This window comes from Carettochelys insculpta, chromosome 4 (genome assembly GCF_033958435.1).
Source record: "Carettochelys insculpta isolate YL-2023 chromosome 4, ASM3395843v1, whole genome shotgun sequence".
Classification (NCBI taxonomy): Eukaryota; Metazoa; Chordata; order Testudines; family Carettochelyidae; genus Carettochelys; species Carettochelys insculpta.
Genome location: NC_134140.1, coordinates 59,598,144 through 59,621,778, shown reverse-complemented (window position 1 = coordinate 59,621,778; position 23,635 = coordinate 59,598,144). Strand labels below are relative to the sequence as shown.

The 23,635-nt window shown below is 41.7% G+C and overlaps 1 protein-coding gene and 1 long non-coding RNA gene across 3 annotated transcripts in view; one reads left to right on the top strand and one right to left on the bottom strand.

The window, feature by feature from the left end:
- The window catches only part of ENPP6 (ectonucleotide pyrophosphatase/phosphodiesterase 6), a 63,585-nt gene that overhangs the window by 6,406 nt on the left and 33,544 nt on the right, over nt 1-23,635 (bottom strand). The window contains exons 3-7 of one of the 2 annotated variants that reach the window (XM_074992955.1): nt 20,337-20,448; nt 14,967-15,108; nt 12,772-12,951; nt 7,908-8,045; nt 1,310-1,433 (exon numbers count right to left, since the gene is read on the bottom strand). In XM_074992955.1, the coding sequence (XP_074849056.1) occupies nt 1,310-1,433; nt 7,908-8,045; nt 12,772-12,951; nt 14,967-15,108; nt 20,337-20,448 (696 nt within the window). Of the gene's footprint in view, nt 1-1,309; nt 1,434-1,790; nt 2,504-7,907; nt 8,046-12,771; nt 12,952-14,966; nt 15,109-20,336; nt 20,449-23,635 lie in introns of those variants that run through there. The other variant, XM_074992956.1, reaches the window with a different exon arrangement.
- Nucleotides 1-23,635, top strand: part of LOC142012542 (uncharacterized) — a 62,684-nt gene that overhangs the window by 31,531 nt on the left and 7,518 nt on the right. The window lies entirely within an intron of this gene.

The following is a 23,635-nucleotide window of genomic DNA, read 5'->3' as shown; positions in this document are numbered from 1 at the left end:
CTGTGCCTGATACATGGGGGGATTGCCCCAAAGCCTGCCCCACCCCACCTTGGGCTGGCCCTGACTTCCTGGTTAGCCCAGGGCAAATCACTTAATGTCTCTGTGCTTAGATTTTCCATCTGTAAAATGGGAATAATGGTCCAATGAAATCCTGTGCACCCTGTCTATCAGTAGTATAGAAATAACATACTGTGCACACAGAGATCAGAGCCTGAGACTCTACTTGTTTCCGATAATTACTGGTTGGTTGGCAAGTCCATGGTGGTGTGCTTGTTATGGAGGTGTACACAGTGTGACAGAGTCAGGCCAGATGGCTACCCAAAAGTAACAGAAAGCAGGTATACGAGCCCTAGGTTAAACAAGTCTCTGTTTCCCTGGTAGCCAAACAAGGTCTGCCCCTGGTTAATTAAAACACCTAGAGACAATCAAGAACCTGTCAGAACCAGCTGAGACAGATTTGACTGGGACACTTGAAGCCAATTAAAACTGGCTGGAGCTTGAGTCAGTTTAATGGTGCATCAGGAGTGGTGGGAGGAAGCCACGCTGTTGGAGAGTAGGAACTATAGAGATGCTCTCAGGTACCAGAGGCAAGGGGCTTGGAGAAACCTGCCTAGGGAACAGCCCCTTTGGGCCCCAGAAGTCTGAGGAAGGAAAACCCCTGCGAGAAGCAGGAGGAGAGTAAGTTAATAAATCTCAGCTGTCTCCTGCACATCCAGAGGGGCTGCTAGATTTTCCTCCTTCCTTTTTCCCCTCCTATGCCAATGATAAGAGTGGCTAAATCAGACTATGGCTTAAACTGAGGATCATGGTGAGCCACTGAGGCAAGCAATGAGGCCAGGAGTCTCCCTTTTCCCCAGATGAGGAGAGAGCATATTCAGCCTACTGCTGTGCAGAAGAAGAGAACAGAACCCACTGTGTGAAATTAGGAGCTTTGGCACAACAGCAGTGCAACATGAGTTGCCAGGGAGTGGCTTAGAAGTGGCCAAGATGCCAAAGATCATTGAAGGACTTAAACAGTAGAGGATCCCAAACAATACAGGACCTATTGACATGCTCACGGGTGAGCAAAGCAAGTATCATTTTTTTTTCCGCCACAGTTCTACATGAGATTTAGCAGCTAAAAGCAGAGCAACCCTGCTCTACTTGTATAAGGACAGTGACAGAAAAGGCTCTGTGTTCAGACTGAACCTCTGTGATAACACTCCACCCACAACCGTGCTGGGGATCTGACTTTTCTGTGAAGCTATTTTAGAGCTGTGGTTGGGGTGGGGAGTGTTCCTGGGATTATCTAATAATTCATTTGGCCTACCTGGCCCATATGCAAGGAAGAATCCCCTCATGTTCATGAGCTCATTGTCATATCCATGCCACCCATTCTGCCAGGCCTCCTTTTTCCCTGTACCATTCTCCCAAAATGGAAGTTTCTCTTTACTCTGAGGAAAAGAAACAAACACAGATTACCATAAAGATGCCATAAGCAGGAGTCTTTAAATAATGAAAGAACTGGGTGATTAGCAATGTAGCATAACTTTCCTTTGGTAATGGCATTTATGTTCTGCTGCCATAGACATAGGATCATAGTAGTCAGAGATGGAAAAGACTTATTAGATCATGAAGTCCATTCCCCTGAAGTTGCAGGATATTATCACCAATAGGTCACGTAGCAAGTATACAGAAACTGCTCTTGATTTATTACAGTAGAATACAAGTTAAAAATGAATGCACATAAGAATATTCTTATATCATTATTACCTTCAGTCGTATATACTGTCATATCTTCAGACCTGAGCCTGAGGTCAGTTAATGGGGAAGATAAACATTTCAATTTTTATTTCCCAATTCGTTGACTATTTTCTGGCTGGTGAATATGGATACAGAACTGATCCATATCAGTGAGTTCTTCTATGGCTGTTTCCTAGCAATGCCACTTTCTGTGATGAGATTCAGTGGAACAATTTACATGTTATTTTGTCATTTGCCCTTATGACCAGTGTCAGAAAAGCCATACAAGGAAAAGAGGTATTAAATAACTTGGTCTAATTCATCCACCTGAGCCAATCAATACAAGAATCTTCTGTACAACTCATTCTGAAGTTGTCCTGTTTGCTTGCCATGTTACTGAAGCAATGAGGCTTCCTTTAGGAAACTATTCTACAGACCTGATCCGGGGAGTTTTTGCTGACGATTCACCCTGCATTTTCTTTGACTCTGTTTCATACCAGTACTCCTAGATACACCTGTGCAGACCGCTCCAAACAATTCTTTTCCTGTGGTGTATACATGTTTCAGAAGCTTGTACGCAATCATCATGTGTCCAGTTTGTATTCAATTGACCATGTTATGCAGAAATAGTGCTTTTAAATATTTCCCATTAAGCAGTCTCTTGGACTTAATAAACATCCATGGTTGTACTTTTCATCCAGAAAGTTCCTAGAGTTCTTAGCAAACTGACGTGCAAACAATATTGGAGGGTTATTTCATCCATCACTGGATTGCATCCTCCCTGGAATGAAATGTTGCAGCTGTTGAATACCTCACAATGCCGCGTAAATATTTAAGGGCATGAAGTAAAGGAGGTGACATGGTTGCCTGAAACTGCAGCGGGAATTTATAAAGACCATAAGGCAGTTACCAGAATTGGAATTTTGCCAGAACCCTGGAACTAACAACTCTACTGGTTTAAAAAGGACCCCGAGATCCTGAAGTGGGCAGGAATCAGGATTCACTTTTGCATCTCGTCCAAAAATAGCGTGGTTAGCAGTGCCTACTAACACCACGTGGGGCCATGCGATCAGGACTAGAGCTGGGTGACCAGTAAGAAATAGTTGCATCCCTTCAGTGACTTCTAAACAGAATTGGCCTTCATCAACCAACGTTAAGTTAAAATTTCCCTGCTTGATGAATAACAATGGCATTGAGAGGTCAGGCCAAACAGCAGAGTGACAGCTTGCACACTTTGTACCCATAGCTCTAATAAACTTGGATCAGTGGTGGGACAGGCTGATTTAAGATCCCTTTCTATTTTATTTATGTTTTTGTCTGATCTCATTCTTCTCCTTGCTCCCTCCCAAATAATTGATCATGCATAAAAACCGTAAGATCTATATCCTTGAATATTCATGCATTTCTTTGTATATTACAGTCTGCGGATGTACTAGATAACAGACCCATTCTGTTGTGTTAGTCTGTATCTCCAAAATAAAGGAGTCCTGTGGCACCTTACCAACTAGCTGATACTTTGGAGCATAAGCATTTGGACTTGCATCTGACAAAGCAGGTCTTTGTCCATGGAAGCTTATGTTCCAAAATATCTATCAGTCTGCAAGGTGCCCCAGAACTTCTTATTGGTTTTGACCCATTCTAGCTGACAAAGTGTAAATCTATTGCCTTGTCTCCACCTATTTCACTGACACTTTTTGCACTATAGAGCTTGTCTACAATACTAGTCTGCTTGATGCAGATCCAGGAAACTAGCTATCAATGGGCTGCTTGCCATCGGATAAGTTGGACAGCATTTTTTAGCATCAGTTCGTCATGCATTGTCTTATCTGAGTTGCAAAGTTTCTTTGGAGATATCATGAAATAGCTGAAGCTAAACCTTTAAAAGCATTGTCAAATTGTGTTGACTTGGCTGTTTCCCTAGTAACATCAAACTCAAGGAGCAGAATGCACTTTGACCACAGCCCAAGTACAGAGAACGTTACCTTGCTGCAGATGAGAAATGCAGTCCGACAGATAGCAACTTTTATCTCATTTGCTGGTATATGAGTCAGAAAACGTTACTTTCTTTTACATTGGCACATGGTTGTTTGGGGTCATTAATATCCCTGACTTCAGTCAGACATAGTAAGAGCAGGTTCCAGTGGGGCCAATAGCAACCACAGGTCTCAGGGCAAGGTGGGAGGCGGGGCCTGGCTCTCTGCTCCCAAAGGGGCGGACCCAATGGTGGAAGGGGTGGGGTCTAGGACAGTCAGTCCTTATGTCAGGCATTGCTCCTCATCCTACACTCCGAATGCAGAAAGTGAGGCCCTGTGGAGATTTAAAAAACACCTTGCCTGTAAACCAGCTTTACCTTAAAACTTTCCAGGGTGACAGATTCCCTGGCCCTGGGGATAGTTTCGTTGCCACCACAGAGTGAGGAAAAAAAAAAAAAAACCCTACCCCAAGAAGACACACTTGGATGTCTTTCTGTGGCGGTACACCAAGCTCTTAAACCTCCCTTAAGGAAACAGCTGGACACAGAAACCTGTCATTCAGTAGCTGACTGTTTGGTCTGACACCCAGACTCTTCTTAGGACACAGAAATCAGATCAGTTGCTTACAAAAGTTATTTATTCACAAAATAGGAGAAAAATAAATCATGGGGTTGCATGCAGAGAAAAATATTTCTCTGGGCTTCAGCTTAAAAGTTACCGGGGAAAATCTCAAGTCAAACAACAACAGCGCAAAAGAGAAAAAGCAGAGCAGCCACAGCAAAACAAAGGTAACAAGTCACTGCCTGTCCAAATTTAAAATAACCAGAAATCTGAATGCATCTCAGTATCCTGTGCCCTTGTGCTTACACCTCTATGGCTGATTTTGTGATGGTCAGGATATTTTTATGTCATTTCAATTGACTGGGAGTCCTCTCCCCTCTGGGTCTTCCTCCCTGCCATATGCAGAGACAAAAGCCCCAGGAGCTGTGGTTGTTCTCAGTTTAAACAGAATTACTTCATTCCCATCTGCTCACCTGGGATGAAGGCTATTTTAGAAGATTAACCCGTTCCCTGCACTTGTTCATGACACCTTAGCATGGCAGAGACCACCGTGCCACCCACCCCACAGAGCTGCGGAGCAGCACTCCTGTGGCATTTCCAAGAGATCTGGGGCCCCAGGCGCTGCAGCTGCTGCTGCTGCTGCTGCTTGGAGGTCTGGGTCCCTCTGACATGCTAGGACTCGGGGCAAATGTCTCTTTTGTTGTCCCTTTCCTCTCCCCAACCGGCAGGCCTGACAGATGCTATGCAAGCTCCCCAGCATAGCTCTTCCAGGCTACCGCAGTCCTGCCTTACAACAATCACCCCTTGCTAGCCCTGTCCTGGGCTTCTGTTGAGAAGAGGGTAGTTCAGAACTTCGCCAACTTGTGTGGTGATTTTGTGATATGCACAAATGGGAGCTCAGATGAGATTTAACAAACTCATTTCTTGTATCTAAATTAAACCAAGCCTGCACATTGACCTCTAACGGTGAAACACAAATATGTATGGCCTCTGCAATACTCAGATCCTCCTGACATCCCCCTCCATCCTTATATTTCCTTGTGACTATGCTTGTTTAAACCACATAAAGTACAACAGTAGAGGCACATAACATACACAACCCAGCAAGCAAGCAAACCATCTAATTACAGAGGTACTGAAGCGCACACATTTTGTATGGCAAATTAAATTGGGGGTAAAGAATGAGTAAATCGTTTTCATTCCTGATTCAGGAGGAACAATATAGTATCAACACTGAAACCAACAGAAGTAAAATGGAACAGAATTGCAGTGAGAGCTTTGGATAGCAAAATCCAAAAGTGACATCTGGAAGACCGGGAGGGTAAAATTGCAGAGACTTCTCAAAAATAGCGAGAAAGAAATAGGATTTTCAAGGTGCTCAGAGTTCTACTAACAGTGGAGAGTTTAAAAAAAAAAAAAAAGATAAAATTAACAAGAGATCACAATAGGGAGGAGCTTGACAAAATCTTGTCAGTTATCTGGACAGAAATATAATAGAAATCTCCATTATTACTGTTAAGATATGACACACAACTTGTTTTTCAAATATCATGAAAATGCTCTCGCCTGAGGAAGAATTGACAGAATGAATGAAAGGGCATTCTTGAAAATAAGAAACAGGGAGGAATAGTTCTGTAATAAGCAATGCTTGCTCCACTGGTACTAAAGGGTTTGTCAGATCACCATTATTTTTCTTTCAGAATTCGTTAAGTGTTCTGAGATGGTAAGCTGGTACTGTAGGAGAGGATTTAGTTATTTTTTAGAAAATCAGTTCAATTGTTTTATAGTGTTTTTTTATACACTTGAAACTCAACAATGGCATATAGAGTTGTAAACCAAAAACGTGCAGCTCATCCATCCCTATTCAAGAATGATTTTTTTGAAAGGAGGCTCTTAAATAAGTTTGTGAAACCCAACATCACAAACTAGCAGTGTTCTGTGGAAATGTGGCAGTCAGATAATTATATGATAGGCATAAAAGGAACTCTTCCTTTTAGCTTGTTAGTTTTTGTCAGGTGAGCATTGTCTAGTAGTTATTAGAGAGATTGGGAGCTGGAATGCCCAAGTCTGTTTCCAACTATTTCATTACTGAGTGACCTTGGACAAATCACTTAACATGATGGTGACTTCATTTACTCATCTATAAAATGTGTATAACCATCCTTATCTAACCTCAGAAGGGCATTCTGAGGCTTAAGTAACATCTGTAGTTAAAGCCGCTTGAGAATTTTTTGAGGAAATATTTTTTCACCCAAACAAGATTGTTTGTTTGTCAAATCAAAAATTATTTTTGCAAAAGAGCTTGGAATGAATCTCCAAACTTAAAAGAAAAAATTGAAAAGAAGTTTTGAAATTGTTGAAATGTCTCCTTTTGACATTTTTGAAAAAAAATATTTGGGGTTTTTGGTTCAAAACTCTTTTAGTTACAAAAATGTTCAAGATTTTGATGCCCTCTTCCTCCCCCAGTTGAGATGGGAAATCGTCTGAAAATTCTTACAGGGTAGGAAAACTATTTTGCGTCCAGACCTAAATGCAGTGAACTCTGAAGGGCTTAGGTGAAACAAATACTAATTATAGCAGTAATATTTTATCATAATGAAGAACTGATATTAAAGTCTTTAGATATAGTGGAATTTGTAATTCCTGTTTTTTAAAACAAAGTGCTTAGTTGTTCAACTGTACATATTAATTGAGTTCTGTAATATTTAAATTAGTTTGTTTTCTAAAATTCCCCTTTGCATTTTCAGTTGCATAGGGTTTTCATTTCCTTTCTTCAGACTGTGGTTGCTACCTGCTATGCACTGCAGGAAGGGTCCAGTCCTACAAGGTGAGTGCCTTCTGGGGAACATAGCACCTTTCTGGAAGGCACACTGAAGTAGCCCTTTTATTCCACTCCAGAAGTCATTTGCATTTCAGTGGTGATTTAACTGAGTTCTAGGCATAGAAATGCATTATCTCAGTTATGCATTCCTTCTAAAACCCAAGTTAAATAGGAGTGTTAGGGATACAAGCAATGGAGGATTGAGACTACAATCTCTGAAGTTCTTTGGTTTCCTTCTATATAAAACACCCTACCCAAGTATATTGATTACATTCTGGATTTAATTTTTTCCTCAAAATAATTACACACAACTTTAAACTCTCTCTCCACACACACACACACACACACACACACACACACACACACTCTCTCTCTCTCTCTCTCTCTCTCTCTCTCTCTCTCTCTCTCTCTGTGTCAACACATTTCTTGTTTATGGCAGGGAACAAAATGCTTAGCTTCAGCCACTTGTAATCATTCAGTTGAGTAAATGATGTATTTTGTATCACCTTTGGACACAGATACATAGATAAGTTTTCATCTGTAACAACAAAAAAAAAAAAAAAAAAAAAAAGCCCTTAAAAAGAGGGTGGGCGGAGAAATTGCCAGAAACAAAGACCAATCCTATATTCAGTGTAGTTCTCACACCAGTTGTTTAATTTAAATACGCTAGTCTGGTATTTAAATGTGAGGCAGAAGTATTCACCGCAACCAAACTCTGAATAGGATAAATCACTATTAATCTTACAATTTTCAATATTTTTTCTTAGTCATTAGACATATTATACTTTTTAACCACACCAGTAAATTGACAGTTTGTTCATATGCTTTACCTCCACTATGAACCATCCTTCTTCAGCCACAAGGGTTAAAGGAGACACAAATTTCCCTTTTTTGTAATAGAATCTGTCTGGAATTTCTGCTATGCTATAAACGTTCATGTGTTGCACAGCTTTCAGTTTATTATGCACCTGTAAAGGAAACAAAAATTGTAAAAGCCTCTGCTTGTAAAAATTGCACATTCATGGTGGGTGGTGTAAAACATGTATTTTTAAACCAGGTAATTTCTCTTCATCTGTGTCCGGTTATGTGTATAAATATAAATGCATACAAATAAGACTTTGCAAGAGCAAATGGGGGTTTGTACAACTTTGGAAAGTGTATTTTAAGAGGCTCCTTTGGAAGTTCACCCTCCCATACATGCACCCTGAGCCACAGCGCTGGAAACAATTATGGAACCATTGAGTTAATCACTGAAAAACAAGTGTGCTCTCGTAAGCAAGGCCACCTGGGGCTGGGTGGGGAGGAAGGGATTTGAGGGGCAGTTGCTTTGGCCCCCATTTGAGGTAATAGCAATCATCTATTTCATCAGGCTGCTGTGAATTTAATTTATTGACGTTTTCGTGGAGCTTTGGCTGTTCACAGTGCTTCATAACTAACTTTTTAACATTATCCTAATGTTTAGAATTTCAGCATACAAATGTAACCTGAATCATTCAGCAGAAATACCTAGAGACCTTTGGGAAAGGGGCATTTTTTTTATACTTAAAAGCATATAAATTTCTCATCTGCACAGTTGTCAGTGTAATAACCTACATGGAAGCACAGATGCATTAATTGTGTGGTAGTGTTCACAGCCTTTAAGAGGTGCTAGGCCCATGGCCTGAATAATTATGAGATGGCTTCAGAGATGAGCAGGATGGATTTGTTTGCTTTGTTGTAACTTTCAAGACTGACCAGCCCTGCCAAATATACAATTTAAATTGAGACTCTCCACGGTTGCAGCCGTCATCAAGAAATAATGCACCAGTATATAATAACTGGACTCACTGGGTCAAATCCTGCCACTCGTATGCCGAGTTGTACTTTCAGTCATAAATCGTCCTGCTTCAGAATTGAGTTGGACTGCTCAGAAGACGCTTGCGGGTAATTGCGCGAGTGAAGAGTGTGAGACTCTGGTTTACTGGGTGGGTGGGGGGGCGATGGTATAGCAGTAGAACTGAACTTCATGGAGTTTGTCCACACTGAAAACTTTGAGATGGTTACGTCTGATGCTGTTGAAGTAACTGCCTCTTAGGCTACTTCTACACTTAAAATGCTACAGCAGCAGAGCTCTAGTACTGCAGCTGCACCTTTTCCAAGCTTCAGGCATGGGCACACACTACAGTGACAGGAGGGGTTTTCCTTTCACTCTAGAACAGTGGTTCCCAAACTTTTCAGCATCACCCCTCTCCTTTTGATTTTTGACCTTCATGCCTCCCACCTCTTCTTTACCATCATCCAACCTCCCTTTTAACCAAAAATTCAATTCATAATTTAAAATAAACACACAAACTCAATCCAAAAAGGTTATTTAAAACTCAAAATAAGCATTAATAGTTTTTCTTAGCCCAAAAATTTCATAAAAATGTAATTCAGCATCACAAATAGCAGAAACAAAATGAATTTAATGTGAAGGATGACACTGCATTTTCTTCACAAGTTGAGAAATCCTAGGTTTCAAAGATGAAAGTGTGCAATGCAAATTGTTTTTGACATCCGGTCGATTTCTTTGTTTCATTTTTAATGTGAGTAAACTTGAAAAGCTTTTTTTCACAGGGATATGGTAACAAAAATGGAAGATAATACATAGCACTTTGTCCCCAACTTTCCAGAACTTTGGGAATATTTTATCCAAAATTCCTCCAAGCTTTAGTTTTCAAAATTCTTTTGCACTTGAATCATATTTTATTTTGAGTGCTTGTTCTGGCAATACTTCTGGCAATGTATCAACATCAACATTGAATGGATTGCTTACTAATTTATAAATGGGGTTGCCAGAAAAGACGTCTGGAAAACAGCAGATAGCAGACTCAATGGAGCTGTGCTGCCTCGCCCTGAGCCGCGTGCCAACCGCTGAAGCCTTAGTGTCCACCGCCCAACCCAGGGACCCACTTACCTCCTGCTGGACCTTGACCCCTGCTGGGCTGACACCAGCCCAGCCACATGCTGCTATGATTGGTTCCAGCCCCTTGCTGGAGATGGCTCTTGCCCCATGGGCACCAGCTCAACCCCAAATGGGCTGCTGGCATGGCCTGGACCCTGCAGAGACCAGCTGCAGCACTGGATGCTTGCTGGCCCCATCCCAGCCTGGAGGCTGACTATGGACCAGCCAGGCTAATGGCACCTTGCTGATGTCTGGGGCAGCCCTAGCTGCCTGAGCCCTGTGCCAGCTACCATAGCTGCCCACCCACCCGATCCCTGCGTTGCCAGAGCCGCGTCCCTGCCCTCCCACCAGCCACAGGGGCCAGCCACCTGCCCACCAGCTACCTGAGCTGCCCACCCAAACAGCAGGTCAGCTGCCTGAACCCTGTGCTGCTGGGGCCAGCTGCCTGCCTGCCCGCCAGCCACCTGAGCCCCACAAACCGCCCACCTGAGCCCCTCTCTTCCCCCGAGCCAGGCTCCGACAGCCCCCACCATCTAACCCCATCGTTGTCCTCCCCTCCCCCCCGCAACCCACACTCCTTTGTGGAGGATTTGGGTCTTTGCCAGCAGCCTGCTTTTTATAGCAGCTATGCCAGGTCGCCCCTGTAAAATAGCAGGGGCTGAGAACTGGAAGCAAATGCTGGCTCTTTCTTGGAGTAGGGGGATTGAAGAGTGGGAAACTGGGTCACCTCACGCCCCACCCCTCCCCCCTGGAATTTCGTAAAACACGCCCCCCGGGGGGGCATGCCCCCACCCCAGTTTGGGAAACCATGCTCTAGGAAGTCCTACAGATGGTAAGCTAGACTGATGGAAGAATTCTTCGTTCATGTAGCCCTGTCTACGCTGAGAGTTTGGTCAGCTTAACTAGGCCTCTTGTGGGGGCCATGGGGATTTCCATACCCCTTGAGAGAGACAGCTATTCTGATGTAACCTCTTAGTAGAGGCTAGTTCTAAATGATCAGCTGTTATCTCAAATGCACTGTTCCCTTTAGGGAATTGAAGAAGGTGCTACCAATTACTCTGTGCTTTGGAGTTCTGAAGAAAAATCCTTCAGGAAAGAACACCATGAAGCGACACCCTGTATTCCATCACTACCCCGGGATAGATCGCTATTTGAAGGAACTGAGACATGAGCTCTGCCCATATGATTAGCAGGCATTACGGGTGGCTGATGTTAATATCCAGCCAAAAAATAGACACCTGTGAAGCAGGACTGAGGCAGAGAGAGAGCATTATGAATATTTTTATGACCTGTGGGAGCCCTAAAGGAAAGATCTAGCATGCCTTTGAGGCCATTTTAAACCCTGGCCCTACCTTCAAATGGTCAGACCATCAAGTCACTACAATACCAGCACTGTGCCCTAAAGTGGCTGGTTTTGTGCAGAAATTTACAGTTTGTCTTCTCCTGTATTTATTTACATTGTACAAGTGAGCTATCAAACGGTCACTAGCAGAAGAGCTGTAAGAAACAATCTTGCACTGGTAGGTACCTGGACTAGATAACTTCATGGCTGTGGCCACACTACCCCCCCCTTTGAGAAGGGGTATGTAAATTACAGCTGTTCAAAAATGCAAATGAGGTGCTACTGTGGATATGCAATGCCTCATTAGCATAATGGCAGCCATGCGAGTTTTGAAGCTGCTGACTTTGAAGTTGAGTGCATATTTCAAAGCACCCATGGCTAGGCTGCCTGTCAGCACTTCGAGATTAGCAGCTTCAGAACTTGCGCGGCCACTGTTATGCTAATGAGGTGCTGCATATGTATGCCAGTGCCTCATTTGCATTTTCAAACAGCAGTAATTTACATGCCTCTTCTGAAAGGGAGGGGTAGTGTGGCCACAGCCCAGATGTTTACTTTCTCTGGTTTTATGCAAAACAGTAATCATTTTTAAGAGTGTGTTTTTAGTTAACTATCAAGAGGGCAGTCTTAATTAACCATACTGCACTTTCAAAAGTTTGTCTAGAATTTAATTTGCTTTCCATAGTTTTATTTCCAACAGTCTGAAAACCAGCAGTTTTAGGCTTTTATCATTTATTGAATAAAAAAAGCTAATGCTTCAATATTGTTCTAAAGAGATTTTGTAGAACGGGCCAGAATTTTTAAATGAGCCTGATCAAGTCAGACATTCAAATGCCATTGAAATTCAGTGGAATCCGGGCACTTAACTCCTTTAAACACCTTTTAAAATCACAGCCTGGATGCTGAAATTTGGGGTGTTATATAGTTGCCTAAAAATGGTTATAGACCCTTCTTGATTTTTGAGCCATTCTGCACTCCTATTGAGCTCAGCGGAGGCTGGTGGGTGCTCATTTATTTATGGATTAGGCTTAATCAGACTAATGTTAATGTCAGGCATCAGGTTAGAAAATGTCCTTCGCGTTTTATAGCATTAAACAAAAAACTTCAAAAATGGGTCTACCTCTGTGCCTCGTGCAAATAGATGCCACTGATGTGCGAAGATTGAGTATAAAATTCAGAGAAAGATTACAGTGTTTGTTTGTTTTTTTTAAATTTCCTGGTGTGAATTTTATTGAAATATATTTTGAACTTTACCATCCACCTTTAGATGAAGCCTGAATCACGGGACCAGATTTGGCCGCCTAATATACACCTCCCTTCTACAGGACACGTGCATGCATATTTGAGCACAGAATTGGACACTGGTATTCACTCTGAAGCTGAGAGATGATTGGTCTAGAACAAGAAATAAGAATGTGATGCTTTTGCTTGCCTCCGTCAGCTTTTCTGCAATTGGCCACAAGCTCACAACAGGGCCTCGGTCCTTTACTTGGATAATATCAGTCATATTGATATAGTTCTTCAACTCAATCACTTTGTCCATCCAGGAAATGTCGGTCATCCCATGATCGGAGAAAAGGATGACATTCAAGTCATTTTGAAGGCGCTTGTCCTGTCAAATGAACGAAGACAGCAGTTACAGTTTGAAAAGAATAAAGTGTGTTCTGGACTCAAAAATGCTGTGGTAGATGGCTTAATTCTGCCACAGTCAGTGGAGTTATGTTTGGAGTGGGCTTTGCCTGGGACACCTTACAGTAAATTACAAGAAGAAGAAGAAGTCTGGTCTTGGTCTGTTCCGACAGAGAGATCTCATGGAATTTTCCATCATTTTGCTTGATGTCTTTTAAAAGCTGGTCACAATAATTTGACATTATCTCAAGGTTTGAATCCAAACCTGACTCCTGGTTCAAATTTAAACCTGACCCTCAGACCTTGCCTATCTCAATTCTAATTCCCAATTGCTGTCAAACTTCTTGTCACTATCTAAAGTTATAGGTAGTGTTTCATCTCTCTGCCTTTGTTCTGAATGAACATTTCATACAAACTGTTATGCACAAAATCCAGAACCCATCAAAGTGAATGGGAGATTTACCATTGAATTCATTGACACCAGGAACTGATCTAATCTCTTTTTCTCTTCAGTCAAAGCAGACCGAGAAAAATCTTTCACACTTCCATCTGTGTGGATAAGTCATTTCCCTCAAATATAAAAAACTCTCTGTTCTGGTGCACTTATACTTAAGAAATTTGAAATATTTTTCACCTCCTTTCTCATATTACTCATTGCTGAGGAAGGTAACACCACAAAGCGTATTTACCATTGTGTTTTCTGGTGGCAGAGAAATTCACAAAATTGGCTTTTACCCAGCAGCCTGTTGTGCTCATTCCTCACTATAAAATCATTCTGATAATGTTAAAGCAAAGTTATAAATACAGAGTTATGAAGACCATTGTAAATCTGCCATAAATGGTTACTATCTGATTTTACAGCCCGTATAAAAATAATTACTTATCTACCTGCTATAAATTCCATTTGACAATCTGTTTCAGAAAAAAAGCAATACCCTCACTGGTTTACAACTTTCTGGGGCTCCTGATATTACAATGCAAACCACCAGAGACCAATATAGATTGTGTACTAAAATTAAACTCACCAGAGACCAATATAGATTGTGTACTAAAATTAAAATTAATTACCGTGCCTTGAATTCCAATCAAAGCAATAACCTCTGTTATTGCAGAAATGCAATGTCAGCTGACCAGGGATGTGAACAGAACTTAAATTCTGAGGCTATGTCTTCACTGCACTAAGAAAGTTGACTGCAGATATGCAGTTCTAGCTACGCCAATTGCATGGCTAATATTGACGTAGCTGCACTCAGCTAATGATATAAACTTAGCTGTCTATGCAAGGAAAAGCTGACAAGGAAGTTTCTCCCGTCAACTTCCCTTGCTCTTCACGTTTCATGAGGAGTACAGGGGTTGACTGCAACCCAAGAGGTCGATTTCGCACGTCTCTGCTAGGTACCCAAAATCGAACCCCAGAAGATCAATCCTGAGCATCTCGATCTTCAGGGGTAATGTAGACCTGTCCTTGGAGCAATTTTCAGAACCCTCTTGTAAGTGCTGGGGCTTGAAGCATCAGCCCTCTGGGTATAAAAATGTTCAGCTCCACTACTGACAGCTCCTGCTGAATTTAAGCTCTGAATACGTATATACGTAACATTCTCCATAATGTCTTGCAGAGACATTTTTTTAACCTCTTCTAACAGCACTGTTTCATGGTCTTTCAAAACTATCTTGTTAGTGGCACTTCTTATCTAAAGAAAGAAGAGAACACACTATAACACTTGAACTGATTCATTCAACTAAGTGTTACGTTCAAGAAAGTAGGCAAATTACAATTATAACCACCAAGTATAACAAGGAACCTTTCACTACCAAGCAGTTGTTCAATGCAGGAAGGAAAATTTATGCAAAGAAAGATACTAATGGCTGGGAACCTTTGAAATGCCACATGCATACTAACCAATAAATTGTTGCAAAGGCGCTTCAGTGGTAACAAGGATTAGGTAGAAAGAAAAATTAAACATCTCCAAGCACGCAGGCTTTTGTCCCATCACTGACCTTGATTAGTTTTATCATGTTGTTCAATACTGTGTCCACTGCCTTCAAAGCATTCTTCCTCTGAACAGATAAAGGACCATAATGGTGGCCTTCCACATCAATGCGTTCATAATACACTGCTGCCATTTCTGCACTGCCATTTCTGGGGTTGCAACATGTTAAGAGTCAGGTGGAAACATGTACAGTTACTTTTTCAGGGGCCAATACCATTTATTCACATAAATATTGAATTAACCTTAACTTGCCTAATATATATTAGGGATACTTTATCAACAGCATACACCATCATCAGTGCTGGGATCTTTGTAACAAGATTTTGTGAGTTTTTTAGACCTGGCTTCCTTTTACTAAAATTGTACTCTACAATAATGGTCCAAAACACTGCCGTTTTCATGAATGTTAACTGTTTAGAGCCATTTAATACTGCATTTATTTTAGTTAGTTTTCCTTTTTACTCTTTGGCTTCAGCCAGTTTTGGAGAGAGCTCCCAAGATAATCAGATATTCATGTCTTCTGTTGAGCACACTTGTCAAAACCAGATGGGGGAATCATGGAAGTTAGAGATGGGAAGTGTGTGTTAGGTAAAGGATTCTCGACTTGTGCGTTGTAAACAGGTGTCTGTCAGTTGTGGCTGCCTAAACCTTCGAATGTTGCTCAGTGAGAGAGATGACCTTAGCTGGATGGGAGAGAGAGATGGCAGTAAATGAGGCCCTCACATGGAAGAAGGTGAGAGGCGCTATGTCAGGCAATCTAGCCTATGTGTTACTTACTCAGTACAAAACATCTTCTCATTCTTGTCTATTCTAATTTAAAGTGTTTGCGTTTAGGGTCCCCCTATTTCATCCAGCTGTTAACCCAGAGTGAAATGGGTCTCACTGATAACAATATGTCTCCACTATTCAGTCTAAATCATTTTTTCTTAAATGTATCTGGTTCCTTCTACTATACATGTGCCTTTTGAACTGCTCTTGCCATAGGTCTCTTCCTCTTTGATGTCTGCAGCCTTCAGATACATTTATGTGAGGTGTGTCTTCCCTGCTCACCCATTCCTAAATCATCATTTAGTTCTATATAAAAGCTGTATAAAAATCTAAGTACCTTACTCTTGATTGTATGAGATGAACAGACATATTTAGACCGAAGTGTGAAATCTCTTAGTAAGGGCTCAATCCTGTAGAATAAATGAAACAAGCCACACGCCTCAGGTTATGCATACGCATAAGAGGTTTGCAGGAATCCAGGCCAGAAAGGACAGAACTTTACAAGCTTGAGTTCTTATTAGCTATCGTTTTTGACATGAAGAATGCTGAAGAGAACAGGGTATATGGTATAATCAAGAAATGCTTTGCCTTTTCAAAGCACTTCATCTACATGAAACCATTTTATGGATGGGGGAAATGAGACAGATTTTGGCTGAACTTTTCAAATGTGTATGTTTAAAATTTAGCTTCTAAATATAGACACAGGAACTTAGATTTGGGCATGCAGCGTTGAAAATATTGACTTTAGTGACTTTCAAGGGCCTGATTCAAAGAAATGCGAACTCTTCCTGAAATAATCTTTCCTTTGATATCATCAGAAGTTGTGCTGGGATCCTAGCAAGTCACTGGACACTCCAGATGTAAAGTGTTGTCCCTGCTGAAGCCCATGTTTAAAAAAAATTTCCTTCCGTGGAGTCAAGATTACACTCAGGAGTTTGTTTCGTGGCTCATGACTTATCCCTGCACCATGCCAGCACTCATAAAAGATCCTGTCTCCTGAAGTCAGCTCAGATTTTGCAAATAACGTTAGTATGAGGGGGCCCAATCCATTAACTTCTAATAACTGCCTTATAGTTCAAGTGCACATCTGGGAGATTTAAATGTTAGGTCTTTCTAACTGCAACTCCAAATATTAAGCAAGGGAGTGACAACCTAGAGTGTAACACATAGTATTCTTGTCTTTATGTGGAAGAACAATCTTGCAATGGACTGTTTTCCCACATATAGGTAGTTCAGCCCGAGGTAAGTTGGTTTAAAATGCATTTAGTGTGTGGAAAGGAAGCACTTTATAATGGAGAATAGATCTATTTATCTGCCCTCTTCAGCACCATGAATCAGAAGCGCCTCTGGCCAAGCAAAGTAATAATGGAAAATGACTAATGGAAGTGTCTTTTATACTGAAATTTAGGGTACAAATTTACACTTCTAAAATAACTCTATTTCCAAAGTAATATTGCCAGCCTTACATCGAGCACAACAGCACTATAAAACAACCCAGTGTTTCTTAAAGTAGTGGAAATGGATGACGGGGATAGAAAAAAAAATGAGACAGCATGAGAAATAGAGGGCAGCTATTATAAAAATTTTAATCCCATCTTCTCTCCTTGCTTTCCTCTTCCTTCCATATCCCCTCTTCTCTAAGTAGCTACCATATTAATGCTTATGACTGATTTTATTCTCAGTCAATCCCTTCTTCCCTCCCTCACTCTTCCCTTGCTGTGTGTATGCAAGTAAGTAGCAATTACAAGGATCTGAATTTAAAGAAATGGAATTCAGTCTCTCCTGGCGAAGTTAGAGGAAATTGGAGAGGAACTTCTTGACATGGAAATAGGAAGTTAGAAGTGGTGGTAGCTCTCCAGTTCTGGATATACCTTCAGGGATTTGGCTCCTCAGAGGGTTGCAGGTGGTGTTTTATTACATTACAGTATCACCAGTTTCCTCTGTTAATTGGAATTGCCAGCTCTCTCCTTTTGTGAACTGCGAAACAGCTTTGTATGTCTGTGTGAATTAGCAATGGAAATGTTTTTGGTGGACTTCAACTTTCCAGTAGAACAGCTTGAGGGACCAGATCTTTCTTAGCTCAGTCATTACTTCATTAAACCTCTAATAATCTAAATCAGCAAATCCAAGATTAGACTCTGTCCAAAACCTCTTGCTGCTTGCCTCACAGAAATGAACCAGGAAGCAGCAAACAGGCCTATTCTCACCCCAGTACACTATCCCTACAACTTGGTTTTCAATGACCATATTCAGTTCTTTCTTATCACTCAATAAGCTGAATGCTGCAAGTAAAGTCCAACAAATGAATTTCTTCACATCCATCCCTCCCCTCCATCCATGCGACCAAAAATCACCTACAAACAGGGGAATCATTTAACATCAGGTATCCAGTCACCTCATAAACTTCATAGGTAAGAAGAAACACTGTACTGAGTTATTGGATTGATTCCTTGGCTGTGTTGGAGTAATACTCAGGACACCAGAATGGCACAACATACCAGGATGCTTAATTTGACTACCTGCCACTCAAAGCTGGTTAAGTTTAAAATTTTGAATGTGGACTAAAGACTGACTCCTGGGGAGATGTGAGTGCCAACAGTTTACTCGAGCAAGTAATGTTTACACATGCAAGTAATACCTTTTGATTTTAAGGGGACTGTTTAGCTGCATAAGCCCTATTAATGGTTTGCATAACCAGACTTTGGTCCTCACTGAAGACTGTTTAAAGAAATCTGGCCTAGAAACAAGAAATTCGTATAGCTTGAAATCTGTAATTGCAGAATGGGAGGGGTTTGTTTTCCTTCCCTTTCTAAATTCCTTCTAAAGTGTGAGATTCTAGACTTCAGACATGAGAAGCAGGTGGAGCTTCCACTCATGGAGGCTGGCTCCCTTTTCTGCCTGCAGCCCTGACCACACTCCACCCCCAGCTTTGCGCTTCCCTGCTCTTTGCGTGTCCCTCCTCTCACCCCTTCTCACATAGTAAGTAGGGTGAGATGAACAGGGAGAGACTGGGCAAGGTTGGGGCCGGGGGAGGGAGAAGACTGAAGAGGAAGACCCTGACAAGCACTGGCTGGACAGGCATGATGAGCAGTGGAGGGAGAGGATGAAACCCATGAAGCAAAGTGAGGGGAGGACTGAGCAGGGAGAGGAAGATGATGGTGAGTAGAAGGTGGGTTGCGTGGGGAGACAGGCAGGAGTAGAGAAGACACTGAATGGCAAGTGGATAGGCAGGTGGGACAAGCAGGGAGTGGAGGATGAAGAAAGGAAGAAGGAACCCAGCAACAAGGGGATGCTGATGGAGTGAGAGGGGGCTGCCTGGGGAGGAGAGGAGGAACTGGCAGTGGCAAGCAGCGGCAGGGATCTCCAGAGGTGGGTTTGGAGATGGAGGGCTGGAGACTGGAGCAGCGGTAGCTTGCAGAGAAAGCTGGGCTTCTGCTTGTATATGCTCCCTGCAGGTCCTGGGGCCTCTGAGGAGATCGTGTTGGCTACTCAGCTTACCAGGTTCATTAGTAATCTCTCTGGGGAGTTCAAGGGGTCTGGGAAAATGAATAGCAGACACGGCCTCCTCAACTGTCTTGGAACATGCAGGGATAATATTAAATATGCAAAAATTTCTGGCAGACTATGGAAGCCCATTCCCAGCTGTACCAGGGAGGCTCTGGCCTATTATAGCCACTGCCCATGGTTTCAAGTGATCTGAAAGGTAATTTTCATTAAACTGAGGTCCCTTGAGTTTTATATACAATTGCAAATATATACAGACCCTTAAGAACTGGAAGTTTATACTTCGGATGAACACTGTTCAAAGCCTATTTTCTGCAACAATAATCATCCTAGAGTTTTCAGGTTCTCACATGTACAGCAGTCTACAACATCTGAAATGTAACAATACAACAAATTCAAATGATATAATAGTGAAATTTTAATAGAGTTAAGTGTCTCCTGGAAATGACTGAATTATAATCAGAACAAAAAGTTGCTAATGAAGAGGCATGTATTGTGTGGCCTGGATAATGGGACTGTGTTGGTCTTGAATACCTCAAATCTTACCTGGTTTTAAAAGCTAAGTAGGACTTCTCCTGAATAACATCTGGTTGGCAAATGGCTGGATCTGAACAAGCATCTATTTGAGGTTGCTCAAATCCAGACCTGAATTGTATAGGCTGGGCCCATCTGTGCATGGAAAGTTTGCATATGGAATCTAACATTAAGCTTCTAAATAAATGACCTGATTTTAAATCTCAAAAAAGCTGAATGCTCAATGGCTCTGGTTGGTCTTAAATTATTAAAAGTCCTTTTGTGGCTAAATGGGTTAATTCTAGCCATCTGATTTATAAATGGATTGAGCCTCATTTCGCCACAAATAGCCAATATATGGAAAAGAGTTCACCAAGATGGTACATGCATGTAATATCATCAGCAGGAAGAAAGCCAACAAGAATACGTATTTTTCTTTGTCCATGTTAAAATAGCAAAAACAGCCTTGGTTTCATCAGGTCCTTCAAACTGGCCATTATCTCCAAGAAAGTTCCTTCAGGCAAAACCATTGTTGCTCAAATGCTAATGCTTGAGAGAAGAAATACCATGCCAACTAATTTTAGTTGCTTACCTCAGTGACTCAAGTGCATCACTGACAGCATCAGAGAAATTAATGTCTGTTGGGATGCTGAAATATGGTTGACAAAAACTGGGTTTGACGCCAAGGATTTCAACCTCACAGCCTAAAAAGACAAATATGGGTACGTTTTATTAGTCTGGATTTCATTATAAACTACAAGCACTGGTGGACACAGGCAGGAGAATGTTTGTTGTACTTCTGCCCACATCTGCTGGAGATTCTGAAGTTGTCAAAGCCTAAATGGCATGTGTCATTTTTTTCACATTCTTAGTTTGTGAAAGATGGCACAGCATTTGTACACATGGATTGCATTTGACTGGGATTCTCTGGAATCTATTCATTTTATCTATTTTTTTTTCCATTCAAAAAGTTCCATGTTGATTTGACCTTCCCTGTGATAAACTCTGATTCCTGTGTGGCAGGTCTTTGCCATGAAGATCACCAGGTTGGCTCCTTTTGTAATAATGCTCAATAATGCAATCGCCTTTCTTTGTTCCCGAGCAGCCAGTGTAACAGAGGTCTAGATTATTATTCATAAAGAAGATGCTCCAGTTATACACAACACCTAACATAAAAATAATCTTCATCAAATATATTTTATTCTGTGAAACTGAAATTGAACTATGAAATCTCATTTTCATCAAAACACTTTTCATCAATTAACTCTCATATTTAACCGGCAGCCTTTCCTAGCAAAATGCATTCCCTTTTGTACCTATCCTATGACTAAGTAAATAAGACAGATTTTTTTCCCTGCCCTAACCTGATGTTAGCAGCACTTTGAAATCGGTAAAATTTGGGCCACTTTGCTAATCCTTGGGATTAAAGAGCTATTCCTTAAGGACTGTTAGAAACTGGAGTCTGTTGTAGGAAGAAATAAGGCTGCACAGCTCTGTTTATGTTACTGAGATGCTGAGCCAGTGAGGGTTAAGCAACATGACCAAAAATTTAAGGACATATTAGAGTACTCAAAAGATAAAGACACATAGTTAGCAAAGCCATATTAAATAAACCAGAGTTCTTGAAATGTAGTCCTGTACTGTTAGAGAACTAAGACTAGATACAGATTCTGCCCCCCAAGTCTGCCACCCTCAGGACCCAGGCAGGGAGGTTAATCCTCTGCTGGCCGCCAGCCCTGCTCCCAAGTTCCCCTCCCACTGTCTGGCCACTTCCCAGCCCTGGCTCCTGCTCCCTGGCCTGCCCTGCCCAGGTCTCCTCAGCCCCTGTGTAGGCTGCTGCTCTCTGGCCCCATCATGGACTGCCAGTCTCCAGCCCGTGACCATTCCATGGGTCGTTGCTCTCTGGCCCCACCTGTGGCGGCCCCTACCACGGGCTGCCTCTCTCCAGCCCCAGTCATGGGCAGCTGCTCCCGTTTCCCAGCCCCCTCTCACAGAGCGCCAGGGTTCTCTGGTCCAGCAATGTCCATGGTTGTGCTGGATCATGGCCATCACCCAACCAGAAAGGCATGGATTTTAGAGGTTCAACCTATCCTCCTTGTAGCTGCTCGTATTTATCTATAACTTGTATGTGCCTAAGTATGCAATAGGTTCTAAACTTCTTTACTTGTCTATATGGTTTCATTACTGTATTCTATTGATTCAAAGATCAAAGGGGTACATTATAATTTAGATGGGATGTGTGGTGTAATAATATTGTCTTCACTGAAATTTGTGGTAGACTACCTAGAAACGAATGGGTTAATTGCTTTATGCTAATGAATGCACCTAGTTACTGGAGTAGGCTAGGAAATGACCCTTAGTTTCCAAGCAATAATATGCATTACCTATTCTTTAGCCAAGGACACCTTGCTGTGACCACAACTTGCTTCAGTTATATCTGAGGTCCTGTTTTATCTGAGATCTGCTTAAACTTTGTTAGGGAAAGTTTAAGTGGAAAGACTGAGGTCTCCAGGTCTGCTCTTAATTAATTTTCTTACAGAAGAATTTTAATAAAGTCTGCGCAAGGACTGCCTTTTGCGCACTTTGAACTTCTGCATTTATGCATTTTTGCAAAGCAGTCTTTGCCATCTCTGCTAGAAAGTGACCTAAGAACTTTATTTGTATCTGTATGTTTTATGATCTTTTAACTACAGAGAACAACAAAAAGTCTTGTGGCACCTTATAGACTAACAGATATTTTGGAGCATAAGCTTTCATGGGCAAAGACCCGCTTCATCAGATGCATGAGTGAGGGGGTGGTTTCAGAGGGGTATTTAAAGAGTGGGGTCCAACACCCATTCTCTGAGCTGCAATTTATTTGCAAATTTGACTCCATTAACCATAGATTCAACAGAGACTGGGAGTGGCTTGCAGCTTACAAAGACAGTTTCTCTGCTTTGGGTGTTGATAGCTCCCCATTAGACGCTGACAATGGCTCACATCCCCCTGTCTGATCTGACTTGTTTTTTCCTCTTTTGTAAGTACTGTTGATACTGGGCCATTTCCACCTTGCTGAATAGACCCTGTCAGCTCTGGCCCTCCCTCTTACTGGGACCCCACTCTTTAAATACCCCTCTGAAACACCCCCCCATGCATCTGATGAAGCAAGTCTTTGCCCATGAAAGCTTATGCTCCAAAATATCTGTTAGTCTATAAGGTGCCACAAGACTTTTTGTTGTTCTCGAAGCTACAGACTAACATGGCTACCTCTCTGATACTTTTAACCACAGTTATTCTTTTTTTTTCCTTCTAAATAACTCAGATTTAGTCAGTAAGGATTGGCTGTAAGCATATTTTTGGGTGAGATCTGAAATAACCATTGATCTGGTTGCTAATGCTATCTTGGGACTGATCAGACTTTGTATATGGTGAACAAGGTTTTCAGTAAGTCTTACTATATTAGAGTTGGCTATCTGGCTGGGAGCCACAGGCTGGATTGCCTAAAGGGAACTGCATTTTGGCTTCTTGGTGACCAGTAAGGTATTACAGAAGATGTTTTGTTACTGGCTCCATGACATTTAATTATAGAATAACACCCCCTCCCCTGTTTTGGGGATCATTTGCTTTATTTTTTGCAATTTACCCTGACTGAACATTCTCAGTATAGCCCCTCCAGGGGCCACAACCACATTTACTTAACAGGACTCTCAGAAAAATCTATGTTTTGGTCTTCTGTGTCTCTGTCCGGCTGTGCTCATATTCCCAACTCTAAAAGCTGGTGTTGCAACAAAAAAATAAAAACGGTACAAATAAAGCAGGCTACATTGACACACTGATGCACCTCCGTTGCTGCAGATGTAAGTACTTAGGCAAGGTGTAACTTAAGGACCACATATAAGTACATGAAAGCTT